At 37.9% G+C, this 25,621-nt stretch overlaps 2 protein-coding genes across 5 annotated transcripts in view; one reads left to right on the forward strand and one right to left on the reverse strand.

Moving 5' to 3' along the window:
• LOC103717819 (acyl-CoA-binding domain-containing protein 6) overlaps positions 1 to 13,879 on the forward strand; it is a 28,138-nt gene extending 14,259 nt beyond the window's left edge. The window contains exons 13-17 of the mRNA XM_039116270.1: positions 9,751 to 9,834; positions 9,925 to 10,257; positions 12,759 to 13,277; positions 13,363 to 13,422; positions 13,529 to 13,879. Coding sequence (XP_038972198.1) covers positions 9,751 to 9,834; positions 9,925 to 10,257; positions 12,759 to 13,277; positions 13,363 to 13,422; positions 13,529 to 13,609 — 1,077 coding nt within the window. The 3' untranslated portion in view covers positions 13,610 to 13,879. The remainder of the gene's footprint in view (positions 1 to 9,750; positions 9,835 to 9,924; positions 10,258 to 12,758; positions 13,278 to 13,362; positions 13,423 to 13,528) is intronic.
• Positions 13,880 to 15,437: 1,558 nt separating this feature from the next.
• LOC103717818 (anaphase-promoting complex subunit 7) overlaps positions 15,438 to 25,621 on the reverse strand; it is a 38,152-nt gene continuing 27,968 nt past the window's right edge. For 2 of the 4 annotated variants that reach the window (XM_008806349.3, XM_039116271.1), the window contains exons 10-18: positions 23,811 to 23,884; positions 19,396 to 19,446; positions 19,089 to 19,289; positions 18,961 to 19,005; positions 18,720 to 18,813; positions 18,489 to 18,634; positions 17,571 to 17,800; positions 16,328 to 16,388; positions 15,438 to 16,144 (exon numbers count right to left, since the gene is read on the reverse strand). In XM_008806349.3, the coding sequence (XP_008804571.2) occupies positions 16,058 to 16,144; positions 16,328 to 16,388; positions 17,571 to 17,800; positions 18,489 to 18,634; positions 18,720 to 18,813; positions 18,961 to 19,005; positions 19,089 to 19,289; positions 19,396 to 19,446; positions 23,811 to 23,884 (989 nt within the window). In that variant the 3' untranslated portion in view covers positions 15,438 to 16,057. Of the gene's footprint in view, positions 16,145 to 16,327; positions 16,389 to 17,377; positions 17,496 to 17,570; positions 17,801 to 18,488; positions 18,635 to 18,719; positions 18,814 to 18,960; positions 19,006 to 19,088; positions 19,290 to 19,395; positions 19,447 to 23,810; positions 23,885 to 25,621 lie in introns of those variants that run through there. The other 2 variants (XM_039116272.1, XM_039116273.1) reach the window with 2 other exon arrangements.

Consider the following 25,621-nt stretch of genomic DNA (forward strand, 5'->3'; position numbering starts at 1 on the left):
GATATGGCTAACTCATTGTCCCTCCGAACACTATTAGACAATGATAAGCTTAATGGACCTAACTTCGATAGCTGGTATCGAAAGATGAAAATAGTATTAGAGCATGAGCGGATCCTGTATGTGATATCGGATCCTGCACCTGAGGAACCTGCAGCCAATGCACCACGTGCAATCAGAGACGCTTATCAGAAGTGGCTCAACGATCGCACTACAGTGCGTTGCATCATGAGGGCCTCGATGAATGATGAGTTTAGTCGTAAATTCGAGGAAGCGCAGCCAGTGGAAATCCTTCAAATGTTGAAGGAGTCTTTCGGCACACCTGATGATGTTGAACGACATAAGACCTCCTGCGCTATATTCAATGCCCGCATGAGGGAAGGGGCATCGGTCACCGATCATGTATTGTATATGGTCGAACAAATCGATCGCCTAAGTAAACTTGGCTTTCCTTTGCACGAGCAATTGGGCAAGGACGCCATTTTGAACTCACTTCCCAAGTCCTACCTGACCTTCTTTAGTCATTATAGAATGACTAAACCTGAAGTATCCTATCATGGTTTGCTAGGTTTACTGCAGACCTATGAGAAGGATCACCAACTCAAAAAGGAAACGGTGAATGTGGTAGGTGGGACTTCTGCAGGACTTTCTTCCTTTAAGAAAGGAAAGAAGAAGAAGGTGCAAAAAGCTCGTGCTGGGGTCTCTAAGCCCAGCCAGACTAAGAAGCGTAAAGCCGATAAGAGCAAGGCAGAGTGCTTCTTCTGTAAGAAGATGGGTCATTGGAAGCGGAACTGTCCGGCTTACATAGCGTCCCTTGATCCAAACAGGCCTAAGAAGAAAAAGCAGCAAACAGTTGCTGCACAAGGTAATTATATGATAACACCTTGTAATTTTTCAATTTATGATTCTACCACTTGGGTATTGGATACCGAAAGTCCAATTAATATTTGCAATTCGTTGCAGGGACTTCAAGTTAGTAGAAGATTCAAGAATGACGAGAGATTCCTGAACGTTGGAGATGGAAGATCAGTTCCAGTCCTAGCTTTAGGAGTCATTCAGCTTGTTTGTGAATCTAGAGTAGTCATATTAGATGATTGTCATTATTGTCCAACATTTTTAATGAATGTCATCTCTGTAGGCCTTTTGGCCAAAAATGGTTATTGTTTATCAATAAAAGAAAATTTTTGTGATATCATTTTGAATGGTATTAAAATTTTTCGTGGACAATTGAAATATGGCATTTATACTCTATCACTGCCTGTGAATGTAATGTACACCTCTAATAAACGCCCTAAGTTAGATAATGTCAATGAAGCCTATTTGTGGCATTGCCGGTTAGGTCACATAAATAAAAACAGGATAAACAGGTTAGCCCAACAGGGCATTTTAGAAATCAATGATTGTGAATCATTGCCAACTTGTGAATCCTGTCTTCTGGGTAAGATGACCAAGTCACCTTTTTCTGGAAAGGGTGAACGAGCTAGCGATGTTCTTGGCCTCATACATACTGATGTATGTGGACCTATGAACGTAAGTGCCAAAGGTGGTTATGCCTACTTCATAACCTTCACAGATGACCTATCCAGGTATGGGTATGTCTATCTGATGAAGCATAAGTCGGAATCATTTGAAATGTTCAAACGATTTCGTAATGAAGTAGAAAAACAGACTGGAAAGAGTATTAAGATCCTTCGGTCAGACCGAGTAGGAGAATACCTTTCCGGTGATTTCTTGACTTATCTAGAGGAGAATGGGATTCTCTCACAATGGACCTCTCCAGGAACACCTCAGCACAATGGTGTATCCGAAAGGAGAAATCGAACTCTGTTAGACATGGTTCGATCCATGATGGGGTTTACTAGTCTGCCTGTATCTTTTTGGGGTTATGCTTTAGAGTCTGCGTGTATAATACTAAATAAGGTTCCAAGTAAGTCTGTTGAGAAGACTCCATATGAGATATGGACTGGGCGTAAGCCGACACTTTCATACCTTAGGGTTTGGGGATGTCCGGCTTATGTTAAACGTTCTCAAACTGACAAACTTGGTCCTAGGTCCGATAAGTGTTATTTTGTAGGGTACCCCAAGGAAACTAGGGGTTATTACTTCTACCTTCCTAATGAACAAAAGGTGTTCGCAGGACTTAAGGCAACCTTTTTGGAAAGGGAATTCCTTAGTGAAGGAATTGTTGCCTCTAAGGTTGAACTTAGTGAAGTTCAACAGGTAAAAGATTTAACACAATCTACTGAACCCACAGAACCGGATTCAATTAGATCAAACCCGGAGCCCAATGTAGAAGCACCATTAAGGCGATCAGGTAGAGTACTGCGTCAAGTGGATAGATACTATGGTTTCTTGGTCCAAGACGCAGATCCCATTGAGCTCGATGAGAACAATGAGGATCCGATCACCTATATGGATGCTATGCAGAGGTCCGACTCTGAGTTGTGGCTTAACGCCATGAGATCCGAAATGGAATCCATGGAAATCAATAGTGTATGGACACTAGTTGATCCACCCGAAGGGATAAAACCCATAGGGTGCAAATGGATCTTCAAAAGAAAGAGAGGCGCAGACGGAAAGGTGGAAACCTATAAAGCCCGTCTGGTTGCCAAGGGGTATCGTCAACGTTATGGTATCGGTTATGACGAGACTTTTTCCCCTGTGGCAATGCTAAAATCTATTCGGATCATGCTAGCTATAGCAGCATATATGGATTATGAAATCTGGCAAATGGATGTGAAAACAGCTTTTCTAAATGGAGAGCTGGAAGAAGAGGTGTATATGATACAACCTGAGGGTTTCACATCCATAGACGAGTCCAAAGTATGCAAGCTACAAAAGTCCATTTATGGACTTAAGCAAGCTTCTCGAAGTTGGAACATACGTTTCGATAAAACTATCAAAACATATGGCTTCGTTAAGAACGAAGAAGAACCTTGTGTCTACAAGTGGGTTAACGGTTCAGTGATCACATTTCTTGTGTTGTATGTGGATGACATTCTTTTAATTGGGAATGACATTCCTGCATTACAAAATGTGAAACTTTGGCTGTCATCACAGTTCTCCATGAAGGATCTGGGAGAAGCATCCTACATCCTAGGGATGAAAATCTATAGAGATAGATCTAAGAGGTTGCTTGGATTGTCCCAATCCACGTACATCGACACTATGTTGAAGCGGTTCAACATGGAGAATTCCAAGAAGAGCTATCTTCCGATAGGCCAAGGAATTTCTCTCTCTAAGAAAGATTGTCCGACAACTTCCGAAGAGAGAGAGCGTATGAGTAGAATCCCATATGCTTCTGCAGTAGGTTCTATTATGTACGCCATGACATGTACAAGACCGGATGTTGCTTACTCACTAGCAGTAGCGAGTAGGTATCAGTCTGATCCGGGTGAGAACCATTGGAAGGTGGTGAAAATCATCCTTAAGTATTTAAGAAATACTAAGGACCAATGGTTAATCTATGGAGAATCTGACTTAAAACTTGTGGGGTTTACAGACTCTAGTTTTCAGTCAGACCATGATGACAGTAAGAGTATGTCAGGATTTGTGTTTACCCTGAATGGAGGAGCAGTCTGCTGGAAAAGTTTCAAGCAGCATTCAGTAGCCGATTCCGTATGCGAAGCAGAGTATGTTGCTGCATCAGATGCGGCAAAGGAAGCTGTTTGGATCAAGAAATTTGTAAATCAACTTGGTGTTGCTCCCTCAATCAACGGTCCAGTTCTTCTGTATTGTGACAATACTGGAGCCATTGCACAAGCAAAGGAGCCAAAGTCTCACCACAGGACCAAGCACATTCTGCGTCGCTACCACCTTGTACGAGAGATCGTGGAACGAGGTGACGTCAATCTTCAGAAGATCGATAGAAAGGAGAACCTAGCTGACCCATTCACTAAAGCCCTTTCTGTAAAGGAGTTCGATTATCACAAATCGAAGATGGGTATAAGATACTGTACAAATTGGCTTTAGTCCAAGTGGGAGTTGTTGGGAATTGTGTCCCAAAGCCAATTTTTTAATTGTAAGAAATTGGATTATGTATATATATTTTATTAAAATGAATAAAAATTTATTCTGGTAATTTTCTATTCATCACAAGTGTTGCATCTTCAAATTGAACTCCTGTGTATTGTGATGAAGTCCTTAGGACTAATTTAGTGGATAAAAGAGGTTTTATCATTTAATCCTTAAACCAGTTCGCGACCAAATGACAAGCTGTCAATTGGACGATAGCTATGTCAAGTATAGGTCGTTGTGTGCCATTTAGTTGGTTGTCCTCTTAAACCAAGGAGTGTGGAGACACTGTATGGCATACAGGTGAGATGTAGGAGTACATCGTCACTGAATAGTGACTCACCTGCGTAGCACTCCACTGTCGGGAGTTAGCTCGTAAAACGTATGGGCATAAGTACCCCTTAGACCTGAGACTGTCACGGTGACTTGCAAGCAACTCACTGTACTTAGGCACTGGATGACCTGAATTTCTAATTCAGGGATCGGAAGGATGCTGGGTGCAGTCAAGTACTCGCGAAGTCTGTGTACGAGTCAAGATGGGATTGACCGCTCCAGATTAGAGGAGTTGATGTCTTGCTGTATTTCAATTCAGTAAAACCTTGGCCAGGGTAAACCAAGTGATGGTCACTTGATTTGATTAATTGAAATATACTATGGATGACCGGATCCAGAGTTCGACAGTCCACTCTGAGGTCATCTTGAGCATCGAAGGTCATAGGGATGAATTATGCAACAACCATACGTCTAGGTTCTTGAATGTTGCTTTGCATATTTGACCTATCCGGACGTCGGGTATCATTGCTAGATGGTCACCTCGATTAGTGCATGGAGTAGTCCATGTACTACCGGCTTAGTGTTCGAACCTATCGGAGTCACGCACATTAGTCAAGCTGAGTAGGAAGGTCTTGACCCAATTTAATTAAGAATTAAATTATGGGTCATTTGGAATTTGGCTCTGTCTATGTTCAGCTAGCACTGAACATGAGGTACATGCTAAATTTCATGGATGAACAACTAATTAAGTCTATATTTCGGGTCAATCAAGTTTTAATTAATATAATTGAACTTGATGAGGACTCAATTGTTGAGATTGGATTTGATTGGGTCTAAATTAGTGTAATTGGGCTCGATCATGATTTAATTGGGATTTAATTTCGTATTTGTTCTGATCTAAGTCGGACTTGGATCGAGCCGAAACTAGACCCAATTGAATCTCCTATGAGTCAGACTCATGTGGAATTTTTTCGGGTCAAAAATTCATTCAAATGGGCTGCAAATTTGGTTTAGAACCAAATAGACTAACTTATGATCAAATGGGCTAACCCATTTGTATCAAGTTGACTTTTCCCATTTTGTGTGGTTGCTGACCGTGAATAAATGCCATGGACCCGTGGACCACTCCCTTCACATGGACCCTTAGCATTTGTTTTGTGAGCCGCGACTCACCTGGGACGCATGAAACAGAGCTTCTCTGTTTCACGCGTCCGCAAGCTTTCCGACCGGCGATTGCGCGGCCAACCGGCCTCCGGCCAGACGGCCGACTGGACCGGAATGTGCGGTTTTGAACCGCCAACATTCCAGTCCAGTTTGATTTTTGAAATCCGGCAATAATAGGCATTAATCGCTGGTTTATTCCATGGTTGTTTTTGAAACAACCGTTATCAAATTCATTCATATTTGATAATGAATGAATTCAATAACGCTGGACCATTACGCCTCTTAACTCCTCTCAGCGTTGGCCTATTTGTAGGCCACCGTTTCCTCTCGAATGGAGAGAGAGAGAAAAATTTTCTTGGGAAGAAAACGTCAGACAGAGAAGGAGATTTGATTCTGTGGAGAAGAAGAAGAAGAGAAAGGAAGGAGTCCTTTCTCTCTGGTGGTTTGGAGTTCGGCCCAGATCCGGTGTCCTCTCCTCCCTTCCATTTCCTCTGTGATCGGGATCAAGAGACGGGCATCTGTGGCTTGTGCGTGCTGTGAAGAAACGGGAGAAAAGAAACTGAAGAAAGAAAGAAAGAGAAGAAAGAAAGAAAGAGAAAAGGGAACGTCCTTTTTCTGGATTTCTTTTCTTCCAAGGGTCCTTTTGCAAAAGATTGTTTTGCACGAGTAAAAACATCATCCAACCTTCTTGCGAAGTTTGACGTGCGTGCGAAGTAGAGGGCTTGTAGATCCAGGCCTCGCAGAGCTACCTTCAGGGATCTAGATCCAGATCCAGATTCAAATTACCTCGACCAACTTCCGCTACGGCCTTGAGGTAATTTTACACAAAAGTTAAATTTAATATTTATAATTGTTATAAATAAAATAAAAAAAATTAAAACTGATTTTTCATGCCTGGCGTTCGATTTTATCGGACAACTCGGGAAATTTTTCCTTCAAGTCAAGCATGAGGTGACGCATGTATGAGATAACTGTTTACTATTAAGCACGATGTGTAATAAGCATGAAGTGACAGCTTTCAAGCAAGTGCAGGGTGGAAGCTTGCTAGCAAGCACGAGGTGGCAGCTCAACTTTAAAAATTGTAACCTAGTCCTTGCACTTAATGCCCCTTAGGTGCTCCAAGAAAACCTTGCACGAAGATTCTTCTAAATAAACTACATGCAAAATCACTGCTGAATTTTATAGGACATCTAGCTCATTTATACAAATACTTATATATAAGATAATGATGATTTTGGGGCAATACAAGTGGAGGTGGAGGTAAGTTCTCTCTCCTCTCTTCTCACGGCTTACTGTCAACTTCTTTCCTTCTCTAAACTAGCCCACCGCTTTACTCTCCTAGCCCTTATCTAAAGTTTTTTTTGCTAAGCGTTGCACCCTACCACTACCTTATCACCGTAACCCTAGCCTAGTCCTCAATCCCCATCCTTTTCCCATTGCTGATCCACCCTTGTTAACCTATCATCTCTGTCTTTACCATTGTCAACCCAAAAAAACCCTAATCCTAACAAATTTGCATAGTTCTAGAACAAGTTGGGGGCTTTTGGCCAATCCATCTGGTTGTTGGGTCGGTTGGGTTACCAGTGTAAATTTCCAAGTTTGGTTTGAGTTTATCTTAGCCCAACCTGAAAATAGATTGTAAAAAAGAGAGCAGCAGAGGAAGAGGAATAGGAGATATTAAGTTCTATTTGTTATTAAATTGTTTAGATTGTTGTCTAATATCAGATTATGATTACTTACATACTGAAAGTCTAATATAATTTCAAAACATTGTCATTTGGCATCATCTTAAAAGCTGGACAGTTATAAAACTAATTTGGTTGTTGATGTAGTCAAAAAATCTTGCTGCTTCTATAGTTTTTCTTTGATTCTTGAGCATTTTTGGCTTTTCTAAGGGACCATATAGGCCAGGGATTTGGGTTATCAGGTTTTTGGTCTGACCATCTGTTCCTTTTTGGTTCTAATTATACCATCCAACCCCTTTTCCCCGGCTCCCTCTGTTATCATTTCTGTGGCTCTAACCTAGACATGGACCACATTGGCAGTAATGTGGAAGATGATGTTGGCTAGCAGAGCTCCCTCTTTCCTGCCCATTTCTTGGGTGTTCTCTCTCTCTCCCCCCCCCCCCCCCCCATGGCGCTCTCCTCTCGGTTTCCTAAGGCAATGTGGCTAAAGGCCTTCTGGCTCCAGCTCCAACCTCTCTTTTTCCCCTACTGGTCCCATTCATAGCCCAATCTTCAGATTGAGCCCCTCCCCCACCTCTCACTTTATCCTCTCTCTATTTGCCAACCATCCACGTCACTCCACATCTTCGTACTCAATCTTTCTCTGTTTTTTAACATGTTTACTCACCTCCACTCTCGATATAGTGAGTGACCTAGTGAGCCATTCTTTTTTTTTTCGAAGGATATAAGCTATGTTTGCACAATTATCTAAAATATCTTTGTTTTATTTAATTTATTCAAGAATTCCTCCTTTTAAGTAATTCTGATAAAATTTTCAGAAAATTTTCAAGACATTTAATCTGCTTCATTTTTAGTTAATTAATGATAGTTTTGGGTTCTATTTGACTAGATCACTGATAACTTTGCTAAATTGCTCTATCATTAATACTGGGATACTTCTATTTGAAGTTGGTCTTGTCACTAATAAGACATGCAATTTGTTTTAGTAGATGTGTATAATATGCCTTTAGGTTGATTGGGTACCTACATGGTAGCAGAAGAGAGGGAGAGGAGAGTAGAGTGTTGGAGAGGAAAGGATGAAGAGGAAAGGAGAGGAAATGAAAGGGGGGAAGGAGGGGGAGGGGAGAAACAGTGAAGGATGGAGAGGAGAGGACTTAAGGCTCAGGTACTTTTTAACTGTCCGGGCTAACTTAGGACCATTTCTAGCCCTAGTTTTGTAGGATAGATCTGTATCATGCTGCATAGATCTGTTCTATAGTGGCAGCAGCCGGCAGGTGTGAAGAAGTGAAAAATAAAAGAAAAATGAGTTGGCTGGAAAGAAGACCAGAGGACAAAGTTAGAGAGACATGGCATACTTGTTTCACCAAAAATTTCATCCCAGCCAGACTTTCTTTTATGCCTAGTGAGGTCAATCAAAGGTGTATTTATATATTATGACTCCAGAAAGACATGCCCCAGAAAGAGAAATGTAAATCATGTAATTTTTTGACCGGATCCCTCTGGTATATCTCTTATAAGCAACTAGATCTTCTAAAAAAAATTTATAAATAGCTGCAAATTTTTTTCCTCAAGAAAGGTTAAAACTTAAAAGAATCCTTTTTCTTCTTTCCTACAATGGCAAAACAGATGACATATTTCTGAGCCCTAATAGACGAGATCAGGCATTCTCTAATGGCCCATGATCCAGGCCCTGGTCCCTTACTAGTTGACTGCATCAGGGCACCTCCAAAAGTCTCACCATGATATAATGATTCTTGTTCTTGTGATGGAACCTCTCTATTCATTGTATACTAACCATATGAAAGAAGCTTGGTGCAACAAGTTTTATTTATCCAGACATGGTGAATGTCTGCCAACCACTATTGGTGGGCGGTTGTACATGAAATCATTAGGAGCTTGCATTTTTTTTCACAGAGATTCACATGTGTGAATTCCTGATATGGTGAAGATCACATGGGTCCTCAGTGCCTGCCTGCCGTGGACAAATGAATTGTTTAGTGATTCCTTCCAGTTTCTTAAAAATTCATACTTTCTCATTGTCCATTGCATGATCTTGCATACATGTATATTGCACTTGCGTGCATGTTTCTTTGTTTGGAATGAAGTTGTGAAACCCTTATGGAGATAAAGCATGAAACATAAAATGGTTCATAAATAGATACAGTTGGATATGTTGACATTAACACCTGCAGCAGGTGTATAAAGAAGACAAGTTCACTAATTAGTATCACTTAGGCACTACCGAGCAGAAGATAATTATGAAAACTCAAATACGTACTTTCTTTTACTTCTTCATATTGGTTACTGATTATGTTGCAGATAAGGTCTGATGGAGACAGCATTTTAGTACAAGTTGTGGTTAAGTGGAGAGGGGAGACATAATTTTCTGATTAAACACTTAATTTTTTGGGGCATTAATTTTAATATTGCATGTATGATACTTTGGCAGCATTTCAAATGGCATGTGGATGGTATATAATTACCTTATGATTGTTTAATGGGAAAAATACCAAATAATCTGTTGTAACTATATTTTAATTACATTTCAGACAGGAGTTAACTTCTGTTTCTTGCTCCTTTGTTTGAAAAAATTGCTAGATAATCTGTTGTTCTACAGGGGTTTAGTGTAGTTCCTGTTCGTCACAGTGATAAGAGTTTTCTTGTAGCTTTTGGAGGAAACAAGAAAGAGCCATCAAATCAGGTTAAGACATAAACACATTGCCATCTATGATGTAGTCACTTATATTCTTCCTGTGCACAAGAATATTTATGTCCATTCTGAATTTTACAGTCTGAAATATTGGTCTTATTCAATAATGAACATTCAATGAGCTGGCGATCTGCCCCAGATGCATTATCATATGAAGATTGCCCTGCAAGCACCAAAGATCTTGGTGCTCATCTTAACAGTGCTGCTCCCCCTTGTTCTGTTGATCCTGTTGGCAGGCATAGTCTAGCATCTGCAGTAGAGCAACATGCATCTGGCAGGAAATCTGTTTCAGATTCATCCACTGATCTACATTCTATTTCCAGTACTATGTCACTCCGTAAGCAGTTCCACCATGAAGAAGATTACAATTTGGCTATTAGGATGCTGAAATCTCCTGAAGATGACAAACATAAGGTGGGTGATGACTGCTTATTAAGTAATCCTTCCTCACAGGTAAATAATGTGAGTAGTTTGATATACGAATCTGGTAAAAGGTATCACGATTCATCAATGTTTTATTTGGGGCATCCTGTGTACCATTTGGCTTGTGCCTGGCCACAGTTATGCACCTTGCAGCAAGAATAGCATAAGTGATTCTCTATGCTGAACTTTGTTAAAATCTTCCATCTTGATAAAAGGTCCTTGCGCTGGTAGTCAAAAGCATGCTTTCATAACTGTGCAGCTTGATACAATAGCACTTGCACAATGGCTGATCACAAGTAAAATTCTTTATGTTAATTGTCTTGGAACAGTACTTTGATATGATCTGTTTATGTGAAATATATGACTTCTAGTTCAGTGGCCATAAGGAAGCTAATAGACAAGGTGGTTGAAGGCATAAGATTTTGTATATCTTGTTGATAAATCTCTTGTTTCCAGCTTAAAATGCTTAATATAGAGCTTGTACCAATGACTTGGACTTTTTAAGATATTACATGGGTGATCCTCGCGTTTAACTATTGAGTTTTTGATCTTTTGTTCATGACATCTTGGATGGATTGACAATCGACTTTTATATATTTAGTTAAATCAATAAAAACATTTTTTTTTTGCGCATCACATCTTGGGACTTGTTCAATGCTTTTGCGGCTTTCATGAGCCAATTTTATGAGTTGCCGCTCCGCATATGCTCTTATGAAACTCTGTTTTGTCTCCATATGAAAAGCATTACCTATTAGTATACTGTAACCTAATGTAAATCTTTGATATGGAGACTCAGCTTAGCCACACTCATTAGATTTTAATGTTAGGCTCATTAATATGCTTGTAAATGAGGCATTTACTAGGAGCACTTGTAATATATGAGTTTCATCTGGTACCAGTTTGAAACTAAGCGCGGTTATTGAGTGTCAACCAAAAATAACCTACAAGGCTATGTTTAATCTATATATTGGCAATGTGTTTCGTCTGCTCATCTATTTATTCATTTAGTTTTTGGATAGTACTGTATTAACATTATAGATTTTTGGGGCCAACAAATTTTCAAGGGGAAAAGAGAAGTGACTCTGTGGGGTAGATTGGGCCTCATGAAAAGTGGATTTGTGCTATTTGAACTCGGAATTGTGAGTTTAAACTAAAACTTTTTCTGTAGGTTGTCAAGTTCCAAGTCTAAAAGTCAAAACAAATTTTTAATTTCCTCACCTGTAAACTTTTTATAGATAAAGCAAATCTTATGGAAGTGGAACTACCATAATATTTTGAAATTTAATAGATCTTCTAATGCATAATGAAAAATATGGATTTTAATATCTAGTTTCTTTTGGTAGAAATAATATCTATTAGTTATTTATACTGCTACTTGTAAATTGACATGATACAATTGAATGTTAAATGGCATTCTAAAATGACGTGAAACAGACCTCTAGATTTTTATTTTATTTTATTAAGTTATAGCAACATACAATGGAAAATACACACCCAAAATTCATAAAAAATACAATTATCTTTTTCTTATTTGTTCTGTTCGTCTTCATTTTCTATATTTTTCTAATTTTCTAACCTTTTCTAATCTTTTTAAATTTTAGCATATATCATTTTGTGAAAACCCTGAAACTCGAAAACTGCTGAGATGGTGAAACTACCAAAACCAGAAGTCGGTTGGCCTGGCTGTAATTGAATCTGAATTTAAGTTTTTGAACCTTGGTTACAAGTCAACAGATAGCTGCCCAACAGGTACTTCTGGGACTTGTTGGACTCGTTGAAATCGTAATATTTGGCTGTGCAATTGTCAAACACAAAAACATCCTGACAAATATTTCTCTTCCTGGAACATTTAGTAGTTCCTCACTCAATAAGATTGGCTTAGATTATCCTTTGGTTTGGCTTCTGACATCCCATTCAGAGTGAAAAAATTGGTCACATACTTCTATTTGGGATAAAGTCAGCCATTTTTAAGAAAAGCTAGTTAAATTTTGCAGAAGTAATATAGCTGACTGATTTCCATTTGGAAATTTTCTGTATGATAGTCATTGTGTGAATGCCATGGCCTCCAAAATTGCTGCCTTAATGATAGTACTTTAAAAGTAGAAAATGATACCAAAGGCTCCCTTAAGAAGAATAATGAGTGCTGTCTGGAATTTATTGAACTATGCGTTCTTATTCAAGTAGGCATATTCTGTTATAATCAATTTAACCTCCCACACACTTCTAGAAAGTCCACTTTTTGGAATTTGTCACTTGTCTAGTGGATCTTCTTTTCTTAAAAAAATTCCTATTAATCCTTTGTTGCAAATGTTTGACTTGTGATTGGATGTGATTATGGTTTATGGGGTACTGTGAGAATATATCTTTGCAATTCTTGTCATGTCTGATTTTACCACAACTTCGACTCCTGGATGGAGTATGTGGTTTGTTTTGTTGTCCCATAAATGCAAAAAGCTTTGAAGCTTATGTATCTACTATAAAATCATTTTCAGGCAATGGAGCAGAGAAGCAAGAAGCTAGAAACTGCAGTCGAGATGGATATTGCTGGAATTTTAGCAAGCACCGAAGAAAACCTATTTGACTCTGAAAGCTCAAACCTTTATCAGAAGCTGGGGAATAACGATCTTATGGCTGATAGTAATCATATTGCACCTCCAGAAACTGATGGCAGATCCGGGCTTCTAGCAAATCCTTATATATATCAATTGTATGAAACCAAAATAGTCACTTTGACTAGAAAAAATGTGTTGCTAGAAGAGCAGTTGACTGCTGCATTGGCAAACCAGGAAGCTGCAGAGAATAATTTATCTTCTGCTCTCAAGAGTAGGCAGGACATGGAGAAAAAGCTTGCCGATGCAATGAAAGAAGTGGAACTGCTGAAAGAGAAGCTGGCAGGCATGGAGTTAGCTCAAGAAGAGGCAAATAATCTGTCAAATATGAGCCACTCTGATAATGTGCGGCTTGAGCATGATGTGGCATTCTTAAAGGCGGTTTTGGATGATACCCAAAAGGTGAGGTGCCTTTTTATTTATCTTAGCATCAGTCATTTATGCCTTCCATATTATGCTTGCTTGAGCAGCTCCTTTTGTGATCTAGGAGCTGCATTCAACCCGGGGAGTTTTAGCAGGAGAAAGGGCAAGAGCATTCCAGCTCCAGGTAGAGCTGTTAATTTTCATCTAAACTGCCTAGAATGGAGGGATATATGTTTGTCGGTTGTTTTTCGTGCATGAGCTTAATTTATAACATTCACATAAATTTGTAGGTGGAAGCCTTCCATCTGAAGCAAAGATTGCAATCTATGGAGAACAGGGCACCGACACCAAGAAAACCTTTCCACATTTAGAATAGAATCTTTTTTTCCCCTTATCCTCAGAATGTTGAACTCGCTTTTTTGCGAGTCTTTATAAAAGACATCTGTAGTTTTGGTGACCATAGACTTCTTTGTCTGTACAGAGTTTTCATGGTATAACTGCATCACGAAAATTTAAAACAGCAACTTGTTTCCTTGTCAAATATTATGGGGGACTAGAATCTTGAAAATCTTATTGACTACATGAAGATGATTCCATAATCATTTCATTGTGCCAGAGGTTTATAAATTACTCATTGTGTTCTTGTGCCTATTTGAGTGTGTGTTATTGAGGCTTGTCTTTATAATTTATTTCAGCACGCTAATGACAATTCTTTCCTCTTCTGTGTGTCGCCACCCAATCTTGAGCTTATTAAAATGGATGAACTGACTAATCACAAGCAAGGGAGGAGCTAGCACATGACATCTGTTTGATCTACCCTCAACACCATCCAACTGGTACATGCAGCTCATTCTGGAATAGAGCAGTAAACGGGTAAGACTCGGGTTGGATCTATATTGCAGCCGTATCTTAACGTAATAAGAAAATCAAGTTCGGATCCAGGTTTAGATCCATCAATGTAAGTTACAAACTCAAATCTAAAATTGATTATTAGTCATGTTCATATTCTTTTGGGTTCAATTCAGCACATTATTTTATATTATGTTTCTTCATGCTATTACTTCTCTGTTTTTGTTCTTTTACCACTTGCTATGGGCTCGTAACTAATGTTGCTATAACAAGTAGAGCATTATGAGTGTTAAAAAAATGCCAATTTTATGCTTGAGGATAGAGAGGTGAATACATTATTATCATCATGTAAAGCAAGGCTTGCCAAATCCGTACTAGAGGGATATTAGCTGATGACTAGTTCGGCATGGTATAAATCCGTACGGTACAGTTTCAAGGCATATTGACATAGGAAGAGCTGGAGAGGAAGGGAGAGGGGGTGGAGAGAGAGAGAGAGAGAGAGAGAGAGAGGTAGCGAGAAGAGAGAGGGCTCCTATTTTCTTTTGACACAGAGGGGCCGCCCTTGTTTCATTTTAAGTAGACGATTTCTAATTTTTTTTGTCGATTTTGAACTGAATTAGCAAATAATTTACTAGCTTCACTTAAGTTTGTATATGATATGGTTAAACCTTGATAGGTAGCTCACCAAACTATAAGTGTTTGTCACAAAGATTAGCAAGTCATTGCCGATTTTATTTTAAAATTGGTAAAAATAATTAGGATCCTTTATTTCTAAACAAAATAAGGGCAACCTCCTGTAGAGACCTCCTTTTTCTACTAACTAAATCTTGACAAGTACCTCAAAACTCGGCAAGATAATAAGTTTCTATTTAAAATTTACAACCTTGATGAGTACCCTCGAGCCCCCCCTCCCTCTCTCTCTCTCTCTCACTGTCGGTCGGTAAAAGTTCAAACATGCGGTGAGATCTATATTTTGAATGAATCGAATGAATCATGTTAGTAACCGAACACTCCTATTTGTATGTCCTAAACCAAACCAGTTCAGTAGACCTTGACGTGAGCATTGTAGTTATTTCCTTATCCTTACAAAATTAGTGGCCAAGTTATTTTCATCAACTGTTATTTGAATTCCCTTAGCAAGAGTTTCACCAAACCAGATAAACTGGTAGAAAACTGAGAAGCTTAAAGAAGAAAATAGCTACAAAATAAATCACAGGAAAATTCTGCATAATCTCAATAAAGCTTGTGCATATGAGATGCCATAGAATTTGGGAAAATTACTTCATTCAAGAGCATACAGTGGGCTAAACATGCCTTACAAGGCTGCTCCAGATCGCATCAACACATGGCATTAAAAATCATAAGAACAAGTACACCATCACTTGGACATCAACGAGGATCCAACATGTAAACTTTCAGGATGCGTGTCATCCTGTTTACACACTTTAAAAACCAATTCTTCAATCTACATTCAGATTGTATATACTATAAATGCTGAGGTTGTTGCTCTCCTAACCTTTTTTATAACAATTTGATCCATGTGCCTGTATATCATTAACCAAAAAGGAAAAATTTGCTTTCAAATACATACATAACTACCAAAAAGTGAAAACTTCTGCAGACATTTTCATATCATTGAAGGATGTCGGTACTCCTAACAGTTAGAGTTATCTGGTCACTTGCAGTCATGCAAATCAAAATAATTGGTGTAATCATAATAGGTACTCACAGTTTCTCATGGTAACTTAAAACATGCTCCAACAGTCATTTTCATTTGTTAAAACAACTGATACTGCTGCAAGTGACCATCCCATGAAAGCCTCGGTAGAAAGTCAATTGGAAGCAGAGAATGCATAATAATGCTCATCTCCTACTTCTAATTTGTTGGGTTGCCCTGTCTTGTAGGCATTGTAGATTGAGCTACTGATATTGCCAACACAAAGTATGCCATGCTTTTTAATCTTCGTGGACTATAGCAGCTCAGTCTCCTCTTGATCACCTTCAGCATCCTCAGCTTCATTTTCTTCTTCCTCTTCAGGTGCATCTGGATCCATTCCCTGCACAAGCACATAGGCGTTTGTATGAATAAGCTGTCGTCCATGATATACTGACCATTTGCAACATTCGGTGCTCTACATGAATGCTGGGTCCAAGAATAAACATTGCAATACAAAGGTTAAATGCATTCTGGATAGAAAAGCTTCTTGGCACAATGCAGCCAATCTGGATGAAAAACAAACCTTCATCTGCTTCTCTAAACGATCCAACCCTTTCTTTGCAGCTTCATTCTGAGGGTTTATCCTGCAACGCAGAAGACATGTAATAAATTTACCTTCCTCTTGGATAATAAGCTGTCAACAAAATCTTGAGAGCATTAACCATGCATGGCATTATGTTGATACTCAGCAACTTATGATTGGCCAAGGATAAAGTAAGCTATCAATTATGTGATGGGACTATACAAGAGCATTTGGTCTGCGATTAGAATGCAAAGAAAAGTGTGGCAATAATTTTCAAAATTGGAAACAGCTAATTTTAGGCTTTCTGATTTTATGGTAGAAATTGATCGATGGAATTACGGTGTCCTTTTTTCCCCTCTAGAAGGTAATTTGGAACATTTTTAGTTTTTTGATTCATAACATTTTTAGTTAAAGGGATATGTACCCTTCAAGTAGTGCTTATTTACCCCTAAAAATTACATAAACAGTCATGAACCGGCACGCACGCACGCACGCACGCACAAATGTATGTATATATATATATATATATATATGGACTAGATTACACACCAAATGTAAAATTTTTAGCTTTAATGACTCAAAATGAACGATCGAACATCTAAATTGGAGATCCAGACAATTAATCATGATACACACCACTAAAAATGCCTAGCAACCAAAATCATAAGTTCTAGTGGTGTCCAGTCTGTGTCAAGTGGGTGCAAAAATTGATGGGTTGACATGATGTTATATTTTGCTATTATCCAAGCATCAGAACCTATTGATTTCTAAAAGTTTGATACCTGCATATATGCTCTTCCAAATGGAATACATATCCTTGCGGTTCAACAACATAAAATAAGGTTTAACATTAACATTTTATCTTGCCATCTTATCCCTTCAAGGATTTTTAACATATACTCTTCACAAATGCTTAAATACTTAATTCTCACATGAAAAGGTGAAAAACACATAAAAGTCATATCAGCACAAAAAGTAAAAAAAAAAAAAAAACTGCCATAAATTTGAAAAGTTTATATATGTTAGAGTACAAAATAGTCAATGGACAAGCTCACTTTTAACCGAACTAACATTAGAATGATAGATCATTGGAGCGGCATATTTGCAATTTACCTTTTAAGGGTAAATATAAAAACTTCGCTCTTGCATGGCAAATTGGTCAGAAGATCTAACAATTAAAGGACACCTTGTGAGAGCTGTTCTTCCAACATGATTGTTAAGGAAAAGGTCCAAGAAACAGTACCTCAATGCAGCTTGGTAATGTGAAAGAGCATCCGAGAGCATATTTGATGCGGCAAATACTTGAGCCAACTTGATGTGGAGAGAGTCATCTGCCCAATCTTTAAGATATCTCTCCAGTAGTGATACAGCATCTTTATTCCGTCCCTCAACAACATGTAATTCTGCCAATGCTAGAGCAGCTCCAAGAAAACCAGGTTCCAAACGGAGTGCAGATTCATAGAATTTTCTTGCCTGAACAAAAATGACAACTTAGTGAAAACAGAAAATAAGTCCAGCATGCAGATTGAACATTTGCAACATTGGTTGGAAACTTGGAATAAACTAATGAAAAGAGAGGATAGAGAGAGGAAAAACAATGGCATCAATGAAAAGTTCATGCAACATGTGTACACACGATGGGGCACGGAGCCAGCCTCAAACCAACAGAAAGAAGCCCTTTTCTTTATATCTGGAACTCTTGCATAAACAACTTTATATTCAACAACTTTTTAAGTGAGTTCTTTCATGTAGTCTCATACAGAAAAGTATCTTTATAGGATTTGATGATTTTACTTTTATTATATTTTCAGTAAGTTCGCATCTCCAGCAACTCCAGCTAAATGATTTCTTGTACACTACTTTTTCCCTGAGTAAAATTATTTAGTCTTTTTAAAAGTAAACTGAGAGGAATCATAACGCATTATTTGGGATTTGGTAGTCAACTGAAGATTCATTTGCATAATCTGAATACAGCAATTGAAAGAATGAATCAAAAAAATGCCCTATCAATGGTACATCTACCAAAATAGATGAATATAATATTAATCAATCATAGGAAACATAGATGAGATACTAAAATCACAAAATAAATATTTTTTCTAGGCAACAAGTGTATCTAATCTTGGCATATGAAAATTCTGCTCGTCAATTAGAAGCTGACCTTCTCTCTCCCACCAGAACTACTGGCATGTACATCTCCAACTAACTTGAGAGCTTTTGCAGACTGAGGCATAACCTTCATTGCCTCGCGGGCAGTAAATAATGCCTCTTTGGACTTTGAAAGTGCTAGGTAAGAACGAACTAGACCTGCAACAAGCATTAAAAGACAATTACGAACAATTGATCATAAAAAAGATATAAAGTGAAGATCATATGACCACTAAAATAACACCTTGGCATGAGCGAAGATCAGGCCTTAATTCTTGAGCTGCCCTGAAGGCTGTCGCAGCTACATCTGGCCGGTTTAATGATAGATACAGGTTTCCCTGAGAAAGTTTGACAAGTCTGAGCAAACCATAAATGCAAAATAATATAAAAAGATAATCGCATATTAAAGGACTCCAATTCTTCCAAAACTACTATCAGAATCAACCACATGGAGGTATGAACAGAATCATGAATCATGCCATTACCTTCATAATGTAGCCCGATATGTTTCTATCATCAATTCTAAGGCTCTGCTTCAGAACAAATATTAAGCTAATAAGGGATTGGATCAAATAGAAAATAGCTGGACAGTTGTAATAAGACAAGCCCATACCTTCTCAGCATATGATAAAGCTCGCCGCTCATCTTTCCTTTCCCATAATGCTGATAAAGCGACAAAAACTTCCGCTCTTGCAGGGTCAATGTTGAGAAGATCATGTACCAACTTGTTTAGCTTGGCTTGGTCAGATTTTGCTTTTAGAAGCATCGCATACTCATCCATGTATGTCACAACATAAGGGTCAACTGAACGAACCTGTGAAACTAAAAAAAGTCATGTTAATGTGTATGCATGTGCGTGTATGTCTGAAAAGAAAAAGATTTCACTTTTTCCTATATGTCTATGTTAGCTTTTGGCATACCTTCTCAAAATTCACGATTGCTTCGTCATTTCTTCCAATAACGGCTTCAACCTTAATATATATAACCAAGTCCATACATAAAATAGTAGGAAATATTTCAATTAACAAAATTCATTAAAAAGGATAATTAATGTAAACTTCCCCCAAGGTAATGCAAACAGTTCGAACAATATAAAATCTTTAATATTTTTAAATGAACATCCATTGAAATCCATAAGCTTAATATTCGGAAATAAACATAAACTAAATGTAGTAGATAAGACGATTGTCCGTCGCTTCGGGGTCTGGAACTGGCTTTCGAGTAAACAAGGATTGTGCTCTAATGTTCTCGGCCATAGGGATAAAATAAGAACTTATTGAGATGTACTTATTTGCATGATTAACATTAATGGATGAAGGGAAGTATTAAAGACATAATCCATTCTGGTGGTCGCGCATCAGACTGGAGAGAGATAGGATTTTGGGATGCATTTGGGATCCCGGATCTCTCAAAACCAGGTTGTCCAGATTCATGCCAACACCTGAGATGGCCTAGCATCCTGGGACATGAATTTTTTTTAGTTTATATTTTTCCTACTCATTCTTGTTAATGGTCGGTTCGCGCTGGCTCATTACCATACCAGCCTGGCCCCAAGCAGGTATTTAAACCCTTAAATGGAGGCAATTAGGTGGCATAGAAAAGGACATAACAAGCTTAGTCCAAATAGGATATGTATAACACAAAGTGCAAGTGTGTTATGCATGTGTTCTAGTAAAATGTTTTGTTTGAACAATAAAAGGCACCATGGGTTCAAGAATTTGAACAAAAATGAAGTGCACAAGGCATGATATTTATTGTAAATTTCTCTAAAGAGGGAAAAGAAACAATTATGAAAGGTAAAACGAGGTACAAGCTAATTATACCCTTGAAGAGTGTTTGGGTACTCAATAATATTTGTTGATTATGATAATGCCTAGACCCTAGAGGGTATTTAGTAAAGAGGGACAAGCATCATGATAGTCACATAAAGGGTATTCTTGGAATTGTTTAACGTTATCAAGATCTTCAAGAGAGTAAATGGGAAATTTTTTGTTCAAGCAGAATTTCTTTCCCCTTCATCTTTGGAGAGTTTGGAACATGCTTTATCCAGGATCTTAAGCATCAAATACTTCATGTAGGTAACCGCTTATTTCGAGAGGTCACAAGTATACTCATTTATTCTACAGTATAGCCATGGGGTATCATCCCAGCATGAATATATTCCTGTGGAAACTTCCTTGTGGGCCTCCCATTTTTCTTGTTTGAACAGATATACAGAAGTACAGCAAAGTTCAAACGGAAGCTCCTAAAATTTTCAGCCGTCTCAGAAAATTTTCAGCAAACATTCAGTAGTATTGAAGCAAAACTGCAGGAATGGATTTTCTGCAGCAGTTTTTAACATCTTTAGCTAACTTACAGTGGCTAGATCTTAAATATTTGGTGATTGGAAGTTGTACCATGGTGTGACTTCCTCTTGACTGATACTTTTTAACTTCACTGGCCATGAATCAAATGATTTAGAAGAATTCAAAAAATATAACACCTATGTCTCCACTAATACTCAAGACCAAAGATTACATGAGTAATCTAAATAAAGCTTCCTGATTATAAGCAACAACTTCTATTGTTCTGCTGGAAAGTGGAGTTGCAATTCCATGTTTGTTGTTGTGACAACTCACGGTTATAAGAACAGTTTCAAATATGTCCCAACTGTTTTGGGTCGGCTTTATGAATTCTTATTTGCCAAGTATTCTTATTTAGGGCTATCTTAGATCTTCCCCTCTTTTCCTTATCACCTTCAACACAAATCAAAAATACCTCTCTTTACTGGACCTTTCTCAGATCTTCATTGTGCATGTCCGCACCATCTCAATCAATTTTCATCACTTTGTCCTTGATTTGTACAACTCTTACATCTCCTTTAGTATATTCATATCTTATTTTATCCTCTATAATTTTACTACACTTCCATCTTAATATTCTTAATTTCTGCTACACTCAACTAATTTTCATGTATTGTCTTCATTACTCAACACTCTAAGCCATACAATATGATCGGCCTTAACATTGTTCTATAATATTTTCCATTAAGTCTCCAAGTTAAATGCCTATTACATAATATTCCAGATGCACCTCTCCGCTTCATCCAACCAGCCTTAATTCTATTATACATATGTTCATCTATCTCACCATTATTTTGTAGAAATAGATCCTAAATAACAAATAGGTTATCATGATATCCCTTGTCCATTAATTTTAATTGGTACAACATCTTTATTTCCATTCCCACTAAATTTTCACATTCCATATACTCTTTGTTCTACATATATCTTCATTCCATGTGTTTTTTAAAATATAAAGAGCTTCTAGAATTAGCAATAGAGAATGGAATGTAAATGCCTTTGAGAGGGTTAAAAGCCAAAAAAAACTCGCATATGCTATCTGTCTCTTTAGAAATTTGATAAACCAAAAATCCTTGAACCATGAAGCAAGGAAAAAAAAACATATGGAGAGACTAGGAGGAAGAACAAGAGTATGGCAAGATGAAAAGGAATCCTTAAGCAGAGTTGTATAACTGGCTGGGAACTTGACATCAACCCACCTAGAGATTTTTCTGAAATTCTTAGCTTGTGCTAGCTGGCACAACAATGCATGGAGTTAAACTCAGCATGCACATACATCCATATGTCTGATGAGAGATAGAGAGGAGAAGATTGAACTAGCCATTTCATTTCTTCAACAAAGAATGCAAGTCAAAATTGAAAACATCAAAATATAATTATTTTGTATCCTACCTTTGCTACCAATTGTATAATGTTTCCTAACACAACATTACTATGGCAAAAAGTCCATCTAGGTGGCATGTCTCAAGATATTTGTCTCCAATCAATGCTACCAAAGGTTAAGTTGACTATTGAATTAGACCTTGTCAAATACTTCGTGCACCACATCCATCCAAGTAATCTTAAGCCTACCTTTCTCCCAGCCCCTTTTGCACATACATGTGTCACTCTCCTCATAGGTGTCTCCTTTGATCCTTGCTGTACATGAACAAACCATCTTAGCCTGTATCTTCAGAATTTTAACATCTATTTATGCTTGTTACAAAAGTCATTGTTTGACCTGATCCTTTCTAATTTTACCATATGGACCCTTAGATGACATCATTTGTGGTGATGGCTTTAGTGCTTGAGCGATTGGAAGGAACATTGCAGTCTAAGATTTGAAGAAGGATCATATGTATGATGATGCACACAAACACATAGATGATACTATTGAAGTTATTGATTGTCAAGGGGTAGGGCATTGATCCGACCTACTAAGAAGAGTGATATCTTGTAAATGGGGAGAAATTAAATTGAGAGAATGTAATGACCTATGATTCGGGCAAAATCCCATTATATAACATGAGACCACAATATATGAAGAATATGCTAGATGCATAAAATGTGTATTCATCTGAATAAAAACACAACCACATTCATACCTCCAATATAATATTTTCTCTTGTTATACAATTTTGCTTTTTAACTAATCAACGAGTTATTTGGATCAACTAACACAAACTATTTGTTTTAAGCCATGATATATGGCATATAATCATTGTCCTTTAATGAAGGTCATTCCAATTATAAATAATGATCATATCTAGGTTTTGTTCCTAATATCTAAAGGGGCACTTTTGTTTCAAGGAGTGAACCAAATGATGCTTGAATTCTCAGATACGAAGAAGGCCACTAAATGCTGCCATTGCCGTGTTCTTACCCAAAAAATGCTGCCATAGATCTATCAATGTCAAAACCAATTGAGTGGGTCCAGCCGTGCAGCCATCTGATAACTAATACGTTTATCTTCCCATAACCGCCTAGTAGGCCTAGAACTTGTCCTAAATTTTAGCCTTCTTTCTAGGTTCAATTACCTCCTTTCATCTAACGCACCATCTTATCCTCTGTCTTCTCCATAATCTTGTATTTGGATTTTGGACACATCTACCTAGTGGTATGCAGATCTCCCGCTAGTGTCTTAAGTTGTACTGGTTCCTATAACCACACAAATTTGAGATCCTGGATACACATCATAAGATTGAAATTTAGCATGAGGAGGCTACAGGCTACCAAACCACTAGGCTAAATCCCAGTTTGTAAGAAGACAGCAATGATTGCATCACAGCACAAAGGGACCTCAAAAATTAAAAGGCTTGGCTTTGCACATTAATAATAATATATTTAATAACAAGATGAACTGAGATACTTTAAATATCAGCAATATAGTACTTCATTTAATATGAGTTTTCTAAATACAAAGTTGATTACATAAGGCATCAGCTATACACATCAAGGCCAGGAATAAAGAATATGCAGACTAAAAAGAACAAATTGTTAGCTTATTTTCTGACCTTTGCAATTTCCAACATGATGTGCACATTATTAGGAAAGCGTTGCAATAGTTCAGAAAAAAGGTCAAGGCCACCTACAAAACCAAAACTAAGAGTATGTCATAACATGTAAGAATCCTGAAATACAGCAAAGAACTGAAAAAACACTATGCTGTCAAAATGGCTTCCAGAAGAAAATTTAAGAAAAGAAATTGAAATTATCAACCTTCAATTGCTAGGGACTGCAAAAGCTTTAATCGTCGTATATAACACACATTTTTAACATGCTTTATAAAAATCAATAGGTTATTAAACAATAAAAAAGGAACATACATAAACTTTTAACCAACCAAGGTCATTTAATATAAGTATATATATATATATATATATATGCTAGCTAATGATAATGTAGTTGCAGATGCTTCGTATCATACTAGTACTTATATGTTATTGTAGCATTTTTCCCCTGAAGGAGAGAAGAATTCATTAATTGTAGATGAGAACAAGTACGTACTAGTTCCTACCATAAATCGTCCCCTTTTAATCATCTTCAATGATACAAGAAAGCTCTACAGGGAATTCAGACAATAAAAAGAAGAGTGACAACCAGATCATCCTCCATGGCAGATGAAAGCATTGTTTCTGCAAGTGGATTGCAACTTCGTTTCCCTTCCTCCAAATGTTTCTAGTATCTTCTGAAAATGCCAAGCACTTCCATAATTTCTTTTAGAGATGCTAACATCCCAAGCATGTTCCCAATGTTTATTAGTCCAATTACCTTGGCATGTTACATAAGTGAAATACAGAAGTGATTAGTGTGTCAGTACACACCATTAGTTGCCTTGGGCATGTGTGATGCATACAAGAAAAGGCAAATAATGGATATGGTCCCCCATTTGATCACCTTTAGTTTAATATGTTCATTTAACTTGATAAGTACATTTCCACCTTTGGCTTATGTATTTCTCTTCTTTTTTCCTCCCTTGATGAGGAAGACCAAAACCACAAGCGGTGTATTATTAAAGATAGAAGACAGAGACCAAGTCAGTTTACAGCCGAGTTTAACATATAATAGTGGGAGATTGGAGAAGCAGGCACTGGATAGAGTCCAGATCTTCTGTGGCCACGATCATGAGGCTTTGCCTGTGCTGGTGTGGTGATCAGCACACACAAAGCGGGGGTGATGGGCGAGACATGGTGGCCTGCATAGTGCCTTGCATGATCTTGTCTACACCATTTAGCCCCCACATTGCAGGCCAATCATCAACCAGGCACAAGAGAAAGACACATGATCGTGATCATAGAGGAACTATACTAAACGGCTAATGGCCATGTGCCTGCTGCTGATGACTCTTCTGGATTTTGTTGAAAAAAATAAAATTACAAACACCCACACAATCTACACAATGCCATGTGCAGCCTTTCTACATTGTTCCTCACATGATCTTGTCTACATCGTTTAGCCCCCAAATTGGCCAATCATCAACCAGGCATGAGGGAAAGCCACATGGTCATGGTCATAGAGGAACAATACCAATCAGGCTGATGGCCATTTGACTGCTGCTCATGACTCTTCTGGATTTTACTATAAAAATAAAAATACAAAAAACACTGGCATAAGCTGCACAATGCCGTGTGCGGCCTTTCTAATAATACAGAAAATACTGTATAGAGTTTTCTAAGTGTACATCTTTCTGATAACTTCACTTTTCTGACCTTTTGTGCTATCCCATTCTATTGCCGCATTTTCCTTTTTCACTATGCTTTCTTTCTCACTTGCCCTAGTGCACCAAAATAGTTTATATTACAAGCCTATGCTTTGCTGGTTCACA

Source organism: Phoenix dactylifera, unplaced genomic scaffold (genome assembly GCF_009389715.1).
Source record: "Phoenix dactylifera cultivar Barhee BC4 unplaced genomic scaffold, palm_55x_up_171113_PBpolish2nd_filt_p 000077F, whole genome shotgun sequence".
In the NCBI taxonomy this organism is placed as follows: Eukaryota; Viridiplantae; Streptophyta; class Magnoliopsida; order Arecales; family Arecaceae; genus Phoenix; species Phoenix dactylifera.